This window comes from Octopus sinensis, linkage group LG14 (assembly GCF_006345805.1).
Source record: "Octopus sinensis linkage group LG14, ASM634580v1, whole genome shotgun sequence".
NCBI lineage: Eukaryota > Metazoa > Mollusca > Cephalopoda > Octopoda > Octopodidae > Octopus > Octopus sinensis.
In genome coordinates, this window is record NC_043010.1 from 66797115 (window position 1) to 66812974 (window position 15860).

At 39.4% G+C, this 15860-nt stretch overlaps 1 protein-coding gene across 2 annotated transcripts in view; it reads right to left on the bottom strand.

Annotated features, from left to right (window-relative positions):
* The window catches only part of LOC115219153 (RRP12-like protein), a 69129-nt gene that overhangs the window by 27535 nt on the left and 25734 nt on the right, over positions 1-15860 (bottom strand). For both annotated transcript variants that reach the window (XM_029789257.2, XM_036509160.1), the window contains exons 5-16: positions 15210-15315; positions 14821-14937; positions 13564-13702; positions 11941-12068; positions 10402-10500; positions 8369-8460; positions 6991-7102; positions 6023-6202; positions 4744-4779; positions 3534-3676; positions 2824-2945; positions 1203-1318 (exon numbers count right to left, since the gene is read on the bottom strand). In XM_029789257.2, coding sequence (XP_029645117.1) covers positions 1203-1318; positions 2824-2945; positions 3534-3676; positions 4744-4779; positions 6023-6202; positions 6991-7102; positions 8369-8460; positions 10402-10500; positions 11941-12068; positions 13564-13702; positions 14821-14937; positions 15210-15315 — 1390 coding nt within the window. The remainder of the gene's footprint in view (positions 1-1202; positions 1319-2823; positions 2946-3533; positions 3677-4743; positions 4780-6022; positions 6203-6990; positions 7103-8368; positions 8461-10401; positions 10501-11940; positions 12069-13563; positions 13703-14820; positions 14938-15209; positions 15316-15860) is intronic.

Genomic DNA, 15860 nt, shown 5'->3' on the forward strand with positions numbered 1-15860 from the left:
CCGACAACCAAAATAACTGAAGACAAAAAGAAGAGAGGGGGGGGGTGATGATGGGGTGAAAACTTATAATCATCACCATCCTCATCGTCATCATTTAACGTCCGCTTTCCATGCTGGAATGGGCTGGACGGTTTGACTGGTGAGCCAGAAGGCTGCACCAGGCTCCAATCTTGATCTGGCAGAGTTTCTACAGCTGGATGCCCTTCCTAATGCCAACCACTCCGAGAGTGTAGTGGGTGCTTTTACGTGTCACCGACATGAGGGCCAGTCAGGTGGTTCTGGCAATGAACTTGCACAAAAGGTGTTTTTTACACGCTACCTGCACGGGAGCCAGTCCGTCAGCACTGGCAATAACCACGTTCGAATGGTGTTTTTCAGGTGCTTGGAAAAAGTTCAGAGCAGTGTTTCTTGATCCTTTTTCACCTCGGGACCTCATAGGTTCCTATTTTCACTCTACTAGACCCCATAACCATTTAATGTTGACCCCGCCCCTCCGCCCACCAAGGGTCATATGGACCCTGATTAGGAACCACTGGTTTAGGGAGTTGTAAGCTCTGTTGGAAATACGACTCAATTTACTAGAAACAACAGCCAAATTTCCTTCAAATTACACTCAACCAGTTTGAAAAGAGAGGGAGTTGTTGAATAATGCAGTCCAAAATATGTTGAGGAAAAGAATGAGATAGGGAAGGAATTTCAAAATTTACTGCCTTAATTTTCCTCTCACACTGTCTCTGGTGAAGGGTTATAATTAATTAATATCCTAGAAACAGCTGTAAGACCTATCTATAAATGCTCTAATATCTATACAGCCTGGGTTTTTTTTTATCTTATTACGCAAAAAATTCTTTTATATATATATATATATATATATATATATAAATTAAATTAGAGATAAAACCACTATCAGGCAAATCAAACAGTGAAAAACATAAAGCAAAACATAGAAATAAAATTAATTAATATAATACATACAAAATATATAAAATATAAAATTCAAAATTTAAATTATTTAAATTCAAAGTTAAAAATTTAAAATGATTAATTTATAAATTTATATACATATATATATATACATACATATATTTTTATTTATTTATTATTTAAAAAAAAATTTATTTATTAAATATATATAACTATTAAAAAGTTTAATATAAGATACACACACATATATATATATAAGGAGAGGAAAAGATTCTTACCGTTTTTAAGTCTGTAGGGTTGTTGCAGAAACTGGGCAGTAGACTCCAGAACTGTACCACAAGAGTGCCATATGTCTTAGCAGCTACAGTATTTCCTTCAGCTTCATATTGGATACCTGGAACAAACCAATAACTAATTGTATTCTCCAACCAAAAAAGCTTGACGATGTTGTCACTATAAAGTTAAAAAACAGTAAGCAGTAACTTTTATAAGTCTCAGAAAGTTATGACGAGATTGAGCAGTTAGTAACCTTTTGCAACCATAGTTCTAGGTACAGGAATGGCTACATAGTTGGAAAGCTTGCTTCTGAGCCAAGTGTCTTCAACTATGGCCCCAGGTTGACCAAAGCCTTGTGAGTGAATTTGGTAGATGGAAACTGAAAGAAGCCCATCATGTTTGTGTATATACACACTTGTGATGATGTGATGATTATAAATAAACATCAACATCATAGAAGGGTGTGTTGAAAAGATCCTGTCTTTGGGTAAAAGAAATACAGGAGGATCAGATAATTATGATCTTATTCAACACATTCCCCTCTCAGATCCATAAACCTATCACAGCAGTCCTTTAGCTTTTTGAAGACCTGTAAAAGAACTTGAACGATTGGGCTTCCAACTAGGACTTTCGTGATACCCTTAAAGCAAGGAACTTTTCAGCACCCCCTCATACATATCATGTTCTTCATTTCCAGTCTTCCATAGCAAGAGGAAAAAAAAAAAAGGATGGATTGGTAACAGGAAGAGTATCGGGCCATAGAAAAATCTGCCTCAGCAAACTGTGTTTGATCTAAACAAGCATGATAGAGAAGATGTTGAATGATGAAGATGAAAAACAATTGTTTTGTTTCAGCTAATTATGAAAATAAGTATTTAGTAAAATAACTGTCATTAAGCTGGTGCTTCACATATAAACCAACAGAAAATTTTGATTTTCAAACAGGAAGCATGCATCACAGAAGCAGGGAGGGTCTTAGAAGACCCGGTTTCAGGAGAGATGGTCTCATAAAGGTTAACCCTTTCGTTACCAAACCACCCAAAGCCGCCCGAAAAAAATTTTGGTTCATGTGACCAAGCCGCCCGTAATTACCTATTCATATTTAAATGAGAATATCAGAGCAAATCTCTTTAGTACATTCGTAAAAACACGTGATTATACTTCGTAAACAATTCATCTACAGTTTTGTACAACGATCAAAGTGTAATTTTAATTTCGTGAATTTTGGGAGATTTTTTTACCGAAATTTGTTCCTACAGTTAATACTGTAGAAGTTAAAGTTAATAATCTCAGATTAAAGACTAAACTCATAACCAATCCCAGCTCTTTGTCATCCATCACTCTTTAGTCTCTCATTCAGTAATGTAACCCTTCAGTATTTGAACTGGCCACATCTGGCCGAAATATTTTATCTGTTTCATGTTGAAACTGGCCAGATCCAATCTCTCACACCTACTCATCGATGTTATTATAGAAATAAACAGTCATTTCTTCAAAATATTGAAGTAACAAGATATGCCATGATTAGTTTTTTAAAATGTGGCTGAATAAATATATTTGATAAATTAATCTGAATGCTAAATGGTTAAATAGTTGATTTGTAACAACAACCATGAGACTAACTTTTATCCTGCAGTTTCTTTGAGAGCGGCATGAAGTATGTCCGGAAGAATTCCAGTTCCGTGTTTGAAATGTATTTCTTCAAAACTGGGACCAGCCAACTGCGTGGGAAATCGAGATCACGACTGTAAAGAAATAAACAACAAAGCATGAGTGAAGTGGTAGTAGCAATAGAGGTGGTGGTAGTGAATGGTAGAGGGCAGAGGTAGTAAGAGAGTGTGGAAGGAGTGTGAGAAGGGGCGGAGACGGAGTGTGAGAAAGGGCGGAGACGGAGTGTGAGAAAGGGCGGAGACGGAGTGTGAGAAAGGGCGGAGACGGAGTGTGAGAAAGAGAGAGTGGAGGTAGAGTCACTAGCATAGTTGTGTGGGGGTGGACACACTTTTGGGTCTGCAGCAGCAAATGGAAGGGCTGCCCCTGGGCGGCACACATCCTAGCAATGCTAATGGATAGAGTGTGAGAAAGAGTGGAGGTGGAGTGGGGAGACAGAACTAGAGAGGGAGAGAGAGAGTCAGTCAGAATGAAGATATAAAGGAGAGGCTGGAGAGAGGCAGATATAATGGCTGACTGTGGTAGAGAAAGAAATATGACAATATGGAGAAAGGCCAAGAGACAAAAACACGGTCACAGGAGAGAGAGAGAGAGAGAGAGAGAGAAAAATAAATTTGGTTTTTCAGAAGATACCATTTACAGAAGGCAAAGCATGAAGTACTTACCCATCACCTGTCACTTGTAGTGGTATGATCTCCAATACGTTCTTTGGACCCATGTATTTGATAGCGCTGCCAATAGCCTGGTCTATTTCAGAATTGAACTTGAAGTCAGGGGAGTCACGCATGTTGGACAAAGAGCTAAGAGCCTGGCAACATAAGAAAGTTAGATATACATGGTAGAGAGGCAGAGAGGAGAGCTGTAGTGTACGGTATAGGACAGTGTAGTATACCACTGAATGATAGTTATTTCTTTATTACCCACAAGGGGCTAAACATAGAGGGGACAAACAAGGACAAACGGATTAAGTCGATTATATCGACCCCACTGCGTAACTGGTACTTAATTTATCGACCCCGAAAGGATGAAAGGCAAAGTCGACCTCGGCGGAATTTGAACTCTGAACGTAACGACAGACGAAATACCTATTTCTTTATTACCCACAAGGGGCTAAACACAGAGGGGACAAACAAGGACAGACATGGGTATTAAGTCGATTACATCGACCCCAGTGCGTAACTGGTACTTAATTTATTGACCCCGAAAGGATGAAAGGCAAAGTCGACCTCGACGGAATTTGAACTCAGAACGTAACGGCAGACGAAATACGGCTACACATTTCGCCCGGCGTGCTAACGTTTCTGCCAGCTTGCTGCCTTTAATACCACTGAATGCTAGTGCATATATTATAGTACTGAATGGTACATTGTAGTGCGGTATATGGTGTAGTATCTTTTATTTCTTGTTTCAGGCATTAAATTGCAGCCATGCTCAGGCACCACCTTGGTCACTTTTGCCAAACCACTAAGTTACAGGGACGTAAATGCACCAACACCAGTTATCAAGTGGTGGTGGGGGAGAAACACAATGACACATGCACAAATGTAGGATAGGCTTCTTTCACTCACAAGGCTTTTGTTGGCCCGAGGCCATAGTAGAAGACACTTGCCCAAGATGCCACGCAGTGGGACTGAACCCAAAACTATGTGGTTGGGAAGCAAGCTTCTTACCACACAGCCACTCTTGTACTGTATGGTAGTAAAATATAAGATATAGTACTGAATGGTAGTATGGTGTATGCTTTAGTATTGTAGTGTGGGGCATGGTATAGTACTGTGGTAGTATATATGGCGACACTGACAGACCACCACCACCACATCACTACAAATGAAGCATGGAAACCCTTTTACGATATAATATAAAATATGAACTTACTGGCTTCATTAAATCTGGATAATGACCTCCAGCAACCTGACAGAGAAAGGAAAATAACGTTTTTATATTTATATATAGACAACACAAAGAAAAATACTGAATCATATATTATATTGAAGCAGGAAGGTGCCATAGGGAGACAGGGTTTGAGAAGGTGAAGGGTACTGCTCCATCAACTCTGCTTTAGATATAAAACAACAACAGCGGAACTTGAAGACCTCATTTCCAGAGTAAATCACTGAAAAGAGGAAGATTGAATGAGTCAGTTCTCTATTGAATATGCACAATGTTGTGTACAGGAGAGGACATGTTCTTGTAAGACTGGCAGATGCCTTATATTACTATTATTAAATGTGCACTAACATATCTTATTTTTCTAGTTGGATCTCTAACCTTTGAATGGCAGATTGAGAAAATTTTTTTTAACTAAGCACTTTCAAACTTCGGACACTGGTAGAATTTGTCACATAAAACATATTTTATTCTTAGTGTTGTTGAGAAAAGTAAGTTTACATTTTCAAAGTTATTTCGTGTTAAAGTTGTAGTATTTCGGTAATTCCAACCAATCAATGACGTGTATTTAGCTGAATAAAATTACTGCCATTGTTTGTCAACAACAACAACTTCCGGTGGTGTATATTTTGTTTGTCACTGTTATTGATGACATATTTCATCTCAGTTATGTTTGTATGAATAAACGACTGTATCTGAAGCATGTTTACTTCATGGCACCACCACAATCATTCGTGCATTTCTACTGCTTTTAGTTTTTTTTCCTGTTTTTCAGCTAATATTTTCGGTAAGACTTTTTTGACCCCCACCTCCAATTTCTTCATTTTCACTTTTTTCCGTAACTAACTCTAAAATCCTAACCCCAACCCCAAAACTAAAACCAGTACAAACACACAAATGATGTCATAAATAACAGTGACAAACAATATATACACCGCCGTAAGTTGTTGTTGTTGACAAACAATGGCAGTAATTTTATTCAGCTGAATACACGTCATTGATTGGTTGAAATTACCGAATTATGACAACTTTAACATGAAATAACTTTGAAAATAGAAATTTTTCTCAACAACACTAAAAGTAAAAGATGTTTTATATGACACATTCTACCAGTGTCCGAAGTTTGAAAGTGCTTAGTTACAAAAAATTAATTTCTTGATCTGCCGTTCAAAGGGAAAAGATCCTTCTTGTCATTAGACTGCACCATATTGGGGGTACTGCCTTAAGAGAATTTTAGCCAAATAAATCAACTCCAAGGAATTCTTACCTCTAACATGACAGTCAACACAGAAATAATATGTTTCCAGGCAGTGTGGTATTGATAGTTCAATCCAGTGGATGCTGTTTTGACAACCTGTTGCAAAGATGGGTTAACGTTCTCTTTGTCTGTCGTGGAAGATGATGGCTTTGCCTCAACAAGTCTTGAGACACATTCTTTGAAGACGTTCTACAGATTTCAGAAAAAAAAAAGAAGAAAAGAAAAAAGGGTTTACATCAGAGTATAATGAAGCCAACATGAGCTGTGTTGGTTGACCACATGATACATGGTAAATGAGGAAGTACCTCATAGGGTGCGGTAGTTGTTGGGACACAGCTCAGAGCAGGAAAAGTAAAGGGAAAATAGGAAATTTGAACTCAGAACGTAACGGCAGACGAAATACCGCTAAGCATTTCGCCTGGCGTGCTAACGTTTCTGCCAGCTTGCCGCCTTAGACTGTAATGTTTCTCTCTCATCATCACCATCATTTAACGTTCATTTTCCATGCTGGCATGGGTTGGGACAGTTTGACTTAAAACTGGTAAGCTGGGGAGCCGCACCAGGTTCTGATCAAATCCGGCATGGTTTCTACAGCTGGATGACCTTCCTAATGCCAACCACTCCAGGCACGTAGTGGGTGCTTTCTACATGCCACCAGCACGGGTACCAGTTACGAAACACCAGCATCCCCCCAAAACTATGATCTCACTTGGCTTGACAGGTCTTCTGAAGCCCGTGTCTATTCCTACATATGCAAGCATCATGTACAAGCGTGTACATTTGCCTCCAGCATCAAAACGACAGTCACCAAAATCGGCTCAATGTCCAGACAGCTGTGCTAAAATCACCAGTGTCCAATCATCTCATCCTACAGTCATAGTGTCGCTTTGTAGCCTTGACAGTAAATGCCACAATAGGTGGCACTGCGCAAGTGTAGAAAGTTGGGAGAGAGAATAAATCATCTAAAGTGCAGTTACCTGTAACGCATCAGCTGCAGTCTGTTGCACATCAGGGTTTTCCACCAGGAGGTACTTCATGGATGTGGAGACCAGTTTTGGAAGATGGTTTTGGCCCAACTCAATGTCTTGCCTGTAAATATTTTTGAAAAAAATCAGAGTTATAACAAGAACAATAATCATCATCATCATTTAACGTCTACTTTTCCATGCTTTACAAGGGTGAGATGGAATTTGTTGAGGCAGATTTTCTACAGCTGGTATTTTATTCTGCTGATCTTTGCATTTCAAACCACTGAGCTGCTGGATTTTAAAGTCCGGCATAAAACAATCATAGACGTTAACAGCACTACTCACACAGGGTCAATGAATAAACAGAGACAAATACACATATATTTCTTTACTGCCCACAAGGGGCTAAACACAGAGGGGACAAACAAAGGGATTAAGTCGATTACATTAACCCCGAAAGGATGAAAGGCAAAGTCGACCTCGGCAGAATTTGAACTCAGCGTACTAATGTTTCTGCCAGCTCGCCGACAAATACACATAGATATACACACACCATCATTGTCATTTAGCGTCCGTTGTCCATGCTGGCATGGGTTGGACAGTTTGACCAAGGCTGGCAAGCTGGAAGGCTGCACTAGACTCCAGTTTGACATGGTTTCTACAGCTGGATGCCTTTCCTAATGCCAACCACTTCGAGAGTGTAATGGGTGCTTTTACGTGCCACTTGTGTCTGCCATCACTGCAATTTTTATTTGGCTCCATGGGTCTTCTTCTCAAGCACAACATAATGCCAAAGGTCTTGGTCATTGCCTCTGTGAGGCCCAAATAAATATATACATATATACCACAGACACACACACAAATATAATGATCGTTACCTGCGTTACCCTACTGGCACGTGAAAAAACATTCGAGCGAGGTCGTTGCCAGTGCCGCTGGAATTGCTCCTGTGTAGGTGACACATAAAAAGCACCATTTGAGCGTGGCCGTTGCCAGTACCGCCTGACTGGCCCTCATACCGGTGGCACGTAAAAGCACCCACTACACTCTCGGAGTGGTTGGCATTAGGAAGGACATCCAGCTGTAGAAACTCTGCCAGATCAAGATTGGAGCCTGGTGCAGCCATCTGGTTCGCCAGACCTCAGTCAAATTGTCCAACCCATGCTAGCATGGAAAGCGGACGTTAAACAATGATGATGATGACAAACCTCACACGCATGTGATATGGTTTCTATCAAGTTTCAATGGTCAATCCAAGGCTATGGTAAATGGTGCCACATAGTGGGATTGAAACCAAAACCACAAATTTGTGAAGCAAGCATCTTAACCATAGGGCCATGCCTGAGCAGATACCATTAAATAAACACTAACTTGACTATTCACTTACTTGCACAGATTAATAATAGACTTCTCCATAACAGTCATCCAAGCACAGGACGGCTGAACATCGGTCATTAATGGCTGGTAATCATACAGAGCCTACAGAAGAAAAATGACAAAAATTCATTAACCCTTTCATTACCATATTTCTGTTGAGATCCTCTGAGTTTCTTTCAATTAATTTTAAATATAACAAAGAATTATTGAAATAAGGTAGTCACCGTTAAGCTAGGGTTAGGAACATAAATTGTAACTAAGATTTGGTGGAAGATTTTAATTCAGATTTTTTGAAAACAAGACATTTGTATTACAGAGCCAGAGGCGGTTTCAGACGGGTTGGTATCAAAAGGGTTAAGTTTAACTCTTTATGTCCAAACTAACTAGATTTGGCCTCTTACACCTAAGCTACAATGTCATTTAAAAAATAAACAACCACATCGTTGAAATTTCAAAACAATGTGAATATATAAGCGTAATGTTTGACAGGGTGATCTGAATGGTTAAGGGTTAATAGAAACCATCTGGTTCAACATCACAGCCTGCTCTCTCTTCCACCTATGTACCAGTAGCAGAGCTCATTATGGTTAACAACTGGATCATTCTAGTGGTTGTCTTTGGCAAAAGTTTACTCTACAAATGTTTAACCCTTTCATTACCAACCTGGCTGAAACCACCTCTGGCTCTGTAGTACAAATGTCTTGTTTTCATAAGTTTTGAATTGAAATCTTCCACCAAACTTTAGTCACAATTTATGTTCCTAACACGAGCTGAATGATAACTATTTTTTTTTTCCTAAATTCTTTGTTATATCTAAAATAATTAAGAGAAACACACATCTCAAAATAAATACAGTAACCATATCTGGTCAAAATATTCTACCCGGTTGATCTTCAAATCAGCCAGATCTGTCCTCTTACACCCACCCAACAATATCATCCTAAAAATAAGCAATCACATCATTGAAATAGCTATGAAATAATGCCTGATAAATTCAAAACAATGCAGATAAATAAGCTTTATACTGCTGAAAAATTAAGCTGGGTATCTGTTAAACAAATTGCAATAGTCTCTTCCCAGATGTAAAAATGGGTTTGCACAGGGCCAGCACCCCTACCTAGAACCTCCCCCCCAAAAAAAACACACACAAAGTTACAAAAGCATTGACGACAATTTAAAAACCACAAAACCTTGGAGAGGAAGGCCAGCCCAGAGTAAAGAACAGAAGTTCAAAAAAAGGTGTCAATGACCTAAGCTCCACAGGGAGTGAAGGGGTCAAGTGAATAACTATCAGTATTAGTGGGGCTGTGCTGTATTCTGTCAGGCAAATGGGATCTCACTGTTGTTGTTGTCATCATTTGTTTTGGGGACCATGATGAAAATGGATAGAAAAGAAGTGATTGTAGAAGATGCCCTGGAGGAAAGGGTCTGAGTATGGAGGGGGGTGGAGAGACAAAAGTGATTGCACTAACAGTATGGAAAATAAAGCATTAGATCAATGGTTCTCAACTGGGGTCAACACGGCCCTTGTGGGGTCCAAATAAGATCTTGTTGTTAAGGTTTATGTGCAGTAAAATTAGTTATATTTCTATAACAGGCAAAACATTTTAATTTCTTAATACAATTCCTAATAACATTTGATTATAAAAATACAATAGGGTTTTTTTAAAATATGGAATGGCTATGAGGGTCCACCAGAGTAGAATGGGAATCAAAAGGGTCCACAAGTAAAAATGAATTAGAGTGGATAAAGAAACTCAACTGGATGGTGATTGGAATGACAACTTTGGAGGGAGAGAGAGAGAGAGAAAGAGAGAGTGTGAAAGAGAGAGAGGCTAAATACTGTATTTGGTTTTGTCAGTCATTGTTAAAGAGTTCAAATCCTATTAAGGGTTGATTTTTGTTTTTGTACCTGACATCATTATAAATATACCATGGTTGTCCAGGGGAAGTATTCTATAAACTATGTTGCCCCTAATGGTCTCTCTCTTATAAATACTGGCCTTATACATTACATCATTATTGTGAAACTAGTTTACTTACTGTGATTAGCTGAGCATTGAGGTGGCTTCCGAGATTCCCCAAACTCGGATCGACACTGACCAATCCATAAAGACACTGCATGGAGCAAGCCACGACCAACTGTAAACAGAAAAAAAAAAAGAGAGACATTGAGGAAATGAGAGATGGAAATAAGACATTGTTAAGAATACTGGGAATTTGAAGATTAAACATACACACTGGTACTATAAGCGTCACAGATGGCAGGCCTGAGATTGTGCCATGATCACCCCACTAGAGTCACAGACAGTAGTGTGAGTCTGAATCACAAACAGTGTAACTGCCTCAAGTCACAGACAACAGTGTAACACTGAGCCACACACAGTACTCTTACTCTTTTACTTGTTTCAGTCATTTGACTGTGGCCATGCTGGAGCACCGCCTTTAGTCGAGCAAATCGACCCCAGGACTTATTCTTTGTAAGCCCAGTACTTATTCTATCGGTCTCTTTTGCCGAACTGCTAAGTGACGGGGACGTAAACACACCAGCATCGGTTGTCAAGCAATGCTAGGGGGACACACAAATACACACACACACATACATATATATACGACAGGCTTCTTTCAGTTTCCGTCTACCAAATCCACTCACAAGGCTTTGGTCGGCCTAGGGCTATAGCAGAAGACACTTGCCCAAGATGCCACGCAGTGGGACTGAACCCGGAACCATGTGGTTGGTTAGCAAGCTACTTACCACACAGCCACTCCTGCGCCTACAGTAGTGTAACTACTTTGAGTCAAACAGCAGCCCAACATCTTGAATCACAGACAGTTTCATAAAATCAAACATAAAACAATTTCCAAAGACGTTTGCTGACTTTATCGACACCCATTAGTTACAGTCCATATGACATACAGATCACAGATTGGGGAGTACAAAATTAGATTACATAGCCTTGAGACATCATTGATAACTTCAGAACATCCTCATCCACTTCTGGTCATTACTGTTTTGAGTACTGGGACACACACGGCCCATTAACTAGTTTCCATGGCATATAAATGACCAAGATCACAACGCTCCCCCCTGGATGGGATGCCAGTCCATTCCTGAGTTTACTCATTTGCAGTTAAGTGCACTGGAGTAACATCAAATGAAGTGTTTTGCTCAAGAACACAATGCATTGCCTGATCTAGGAACTGAACCCATGATCTTGCGATTGTGAGTGCAACACCCTAACCACTAGGCCACATAGCTTCAATTCAGAACACCACAGGTCAAAGTTCATTAAAGATTGTAACAACAAGAAAAGTGTAGGGTGCAGAGAACTAGGTAAACACACTGATTTTTTTATTTCCCACAAGGGGACAACACAATCTGATTTAGGGTCAGATAATCGAATGGTTACAACATAAATATGAAGTTAAAAATTTACAAAAATTAGGAAAAATAACAAGAAATCGAATGAAGGGACAGACCGGAAGACATTACGGACGGAGTGGGGAGGCAGGACTAATTCGGACCCCATGAGCCCCGCATCACCAGCAGAGAACTAAGTAAACACACATGGGGATACTTACCGGTGTGGCAAGGGTCATGACCTTCAGGATAGCTTCGCACAAGGCCTGGATGTCACTTTGAGCCAGGACAGGAAAGATTTGCTTGACCAGCATCAGGACATGAAGGGTGCTGACGGCATCAGAGCCACCTGGTGGGAAGCAGAGACGGTGAGGAAAAACATTAAAAAATTGTTAGGAATAACAGGTATGATAGATCTACCACCATTTCTAAATTTGACCCTTTAACCCTTTCATTACTGCATTTATTTTGAGATGCTCTGTGTTTCTTTCAATTACTTTAAATATAACAACCCATGCTAGCATGGAAAGCGGACGTTAAATGATGATGATGATGAAAGAATTTAGTAAAATAACTTAATTATCATTCAGCTAGTGTTAGGAACATAAATTGTGACTAAGGTTTGGTGGAGATTTTAATTCAGAACTTATGAAAACAAGACATTTGTATCCAGAGCTGGTTTCAGCTGGGTTGGTATCAAAAGGGTTAAGAATTGTTTCCCTATTATATATTTTAACCCTTTTGTTACTATATTTATTTTGAGATGCTCTGTGTTACTTTCAATTACTTTAAATATAACAAAGAATTTAGTAAAATAACTTGGTTATCATTCAGCTAGTGCTAGGAACATAAATTGTGACTAAGGTTTGGTGGAAGATTTTAATTCAAAACTTATGAAAACAAGACATTTGTACTCAGAGCCAGAGCTGGTTTCAGCCAGGTTGGTATCAAAAGGGTTAACACTGATCACACTGTCTAATATAATGCTTATTTATTCACACTAAATTAAATATGCATTATATCGTAGTAATGATGTGATTGTTTATTTCTAGAGTGACATTGTAGGGGAGGCGTAAGAAGCAGTCCTGGTGAAGTAGACCCCACCCCCACCTATGATTTAAAGACATTCTAGCCATGAGCATCCCTGTTTAGTTGCTTTTTTTTTTGCCTATGTGCAGGAGACTCAGAACTACATTATCCAAATTCAACATATCCTTTTCTTAGACAGTTAGGGTATGATGTGAGGTTGACTTAGCTACTATTTCTTGCAGGCGAAACAAAAAAGATAACTTTGCGAGTGGATTTGGTAGATAGAAATCCATCAATATATGCGTCTGGGTTTATATGTAAGTATATGTGTGTGTGTGTGTGTGTGTGTGTGTGAGTATATGCAAGCGTGTGTGTGAGCATGTATTCTTGCATCTCTTTGTCTTGACATCACATGATACTTATGAGTATTATGCTCTTAACCCTTTTGATACCAACCTGGCTGAAACTGGCTCTGACCGAGTACAAATGTCTTGTTTTCATAAGTTTTGAATTAAAATCTTCCACCAAACCTAAGTCCCAATTTATGTTATTTATTCCCAATATTCTGTGAAGAACATGTCTGGCCAAGGGGGAATTAGTACCTCCCTTAGAAACAAGTGAGGGTTGGTGATAGAAAGGGCATCTAGCTGTAGAAAATCTAACAAATTACATCCGACCCATGCCAGCATGTAAAAGTGGACGTTAAAATAGTGATGATTATCATCATAACCACCATAGTCTTACAGCCATTCTTCAGCCACTGGTAGCAAAGGTTGGGGTGGATACTTGTGTGCAGGTTTGTCAAGAAAACTTACCACCAGACTCTTCAATTTTCTTAATGCAATGCTTTGCAGTGGGAGGCGCCATAGGATGGCAATTGGGAGGTTTGTCAGACTTCATTATGGCACTCTTCTTCAGAATCTTCTCAACACATTCATGTGACAGCTTTCGTATCTGTAATACAGCAGAAACGGAGAAGATTAGAAGAAGGAAAAAAAAAGACAAAAACAAAGAAAATTAAATTAAAAAAAGAGAAAAACTGAAGAACAAGTATGGAAAAATATCATATAATCTTCTGGAGGCACATGGTTTAGTGGTTAGGGCAGTGGTTTTCAACCAGGGTTCCGCAAGAAGTTACAAAACTGCTAAAATCGGCAGTAGTTTTTAATTCTCCTGTGCAGATATGTGTGCATAAGACTATTAAATTATTGCGCAGGGGTTCCTCGAGCCAGTGGAATGTTTCCTTGGGCTTCCGCTCCAGCAAAAAGTTTGAAAAGCACTGGGTTAGGGTGTTGGACATATGATCATAACATTGTGGTTTCAATTCCCAGACTGGGCGATGTGTTGTGTTCTAGAGCAAAATATTTCAGTGATATCCTGTGACAGACTGGCGTCCCATCCAGGGAGAGGTACATATGCCAGAGAAAGCAGGAAAACAGTTCCTAACAGAGTAATGTGAACTAACGGTTCCATAATCTGGAGTAGAAGAAATCTGTATTGGTGCAGGTCAGCAACTATTAGTTCAGTAGTTATGATGAGTGAATGAGGAGTTTAATATCACAGGCCCTTGCCATTTGTTTGAGAGCGGGAAAATGTTGAAAATCAGTCAGATCAGCTGTAGTGGTACCACACATCCATTGATAAAAAAAAAACACCATCTGGATGGGATGGGAAGAGAGGCACTCTCTGAATATGAATCTACTACAAAAGATAACCATCTTGTAACTACAGAGATTGACCCCATATGCCCCTCCCTTCCAGGGGCTTTCTCCGTCCGGGTTGCGGATCCGTGGAATAAGCTGCCGGACGAGATAGTGAAGATGCCGACGACCGCTCGGTTCAAAGTCTCTCTTGACCAGAAATGGCCTGAACTCTTTGCATGAACACCCCTGTACATAACTCCATGTCCCCCTACAAGGCCTTGCTTTTTGCTTTTTGAGCCAAAAAATTAACTTAACTTAAAAGTGACCACACTTGGCCACTTAGTCTTCACTCAATGGTCACACAAACTGACCACAATCAACCAACAAGTATTCCTCTCTACCAACAAGCAATTATAGACAGTTACTAACCTTTGGCTTCTTGTGGGTAATAAAGGCCAACACACTAAGATAGATCTGTTGGGTAGATGACAGCTCCCACACTGATGCAGTCTGTGCACACAGCAAATATGATAAACAACGCAGCAGCTGGAAAAAGAACAGATTATGGGTGACTTATATTGAGTATTTATGTGTGTGTGTGTGTGTGTGTATGTATATATATATATATATATATAGGCGTAGGAATTGCTGTGTAGTAAGTAGCTTGCTTACGAACCACATGGTTCCGGGTTCAGTCCTACTGCGTGGCACCTTGAGCAAGTGTCTTCTACTATAGCTTTGGGTTGACCAAAGCCTTGTGAGTGGATTTGGTAGACGGCACACACAAAAAAATAAAAAGATCACTTGTTATTACTTACAGATTTAACCATTGATGTATTGTCACCATCAGAATGTTTGACAAGGATGTCCAGCAATTTCTTGGATACTTCGGAGAATCGGTTGATGAGGACAGCATCAGGGACCCTAAAGTCAAGAAGAGAATGACAGGAGGGGTGAGAGGAAATGTAAAGAGCTTTAGGGAGTTACGTTTTGGCGTGTAGATTGTTTGCATATATACACATACACACCTACACATATATATACACACACACACACACATATATATATACACACACACAGAGAAAATATATACTGTGAATCATGAGAGACGATTGAATGCTGGGCTCAGTAGTAGGTCCCATATTCCACTGCAGTATGTGGGGTACTAAACCACAAGTTTTGGCAAATAACAACCATGCTTACTGTTGAACCAATATTTGATCTTAGTAATTCACCTTATCAGTGTTAGAATTTGCAAGATTATATAATGTTTGTCTATTATGCAATCCTGGTCGTCATTTGTCAAAACAATGTTTTATTAAGTTTATAATGTCATTCATAAATACTACATATATCGTTGCTTTAGTATAAAAAAGGGCTAACTGGGCATATATGTCCAGCTAGCCCATTTTGATACAAAGGCCATGATATATATATATTATATACCAGGAAAAATCTAAACCAAGGCA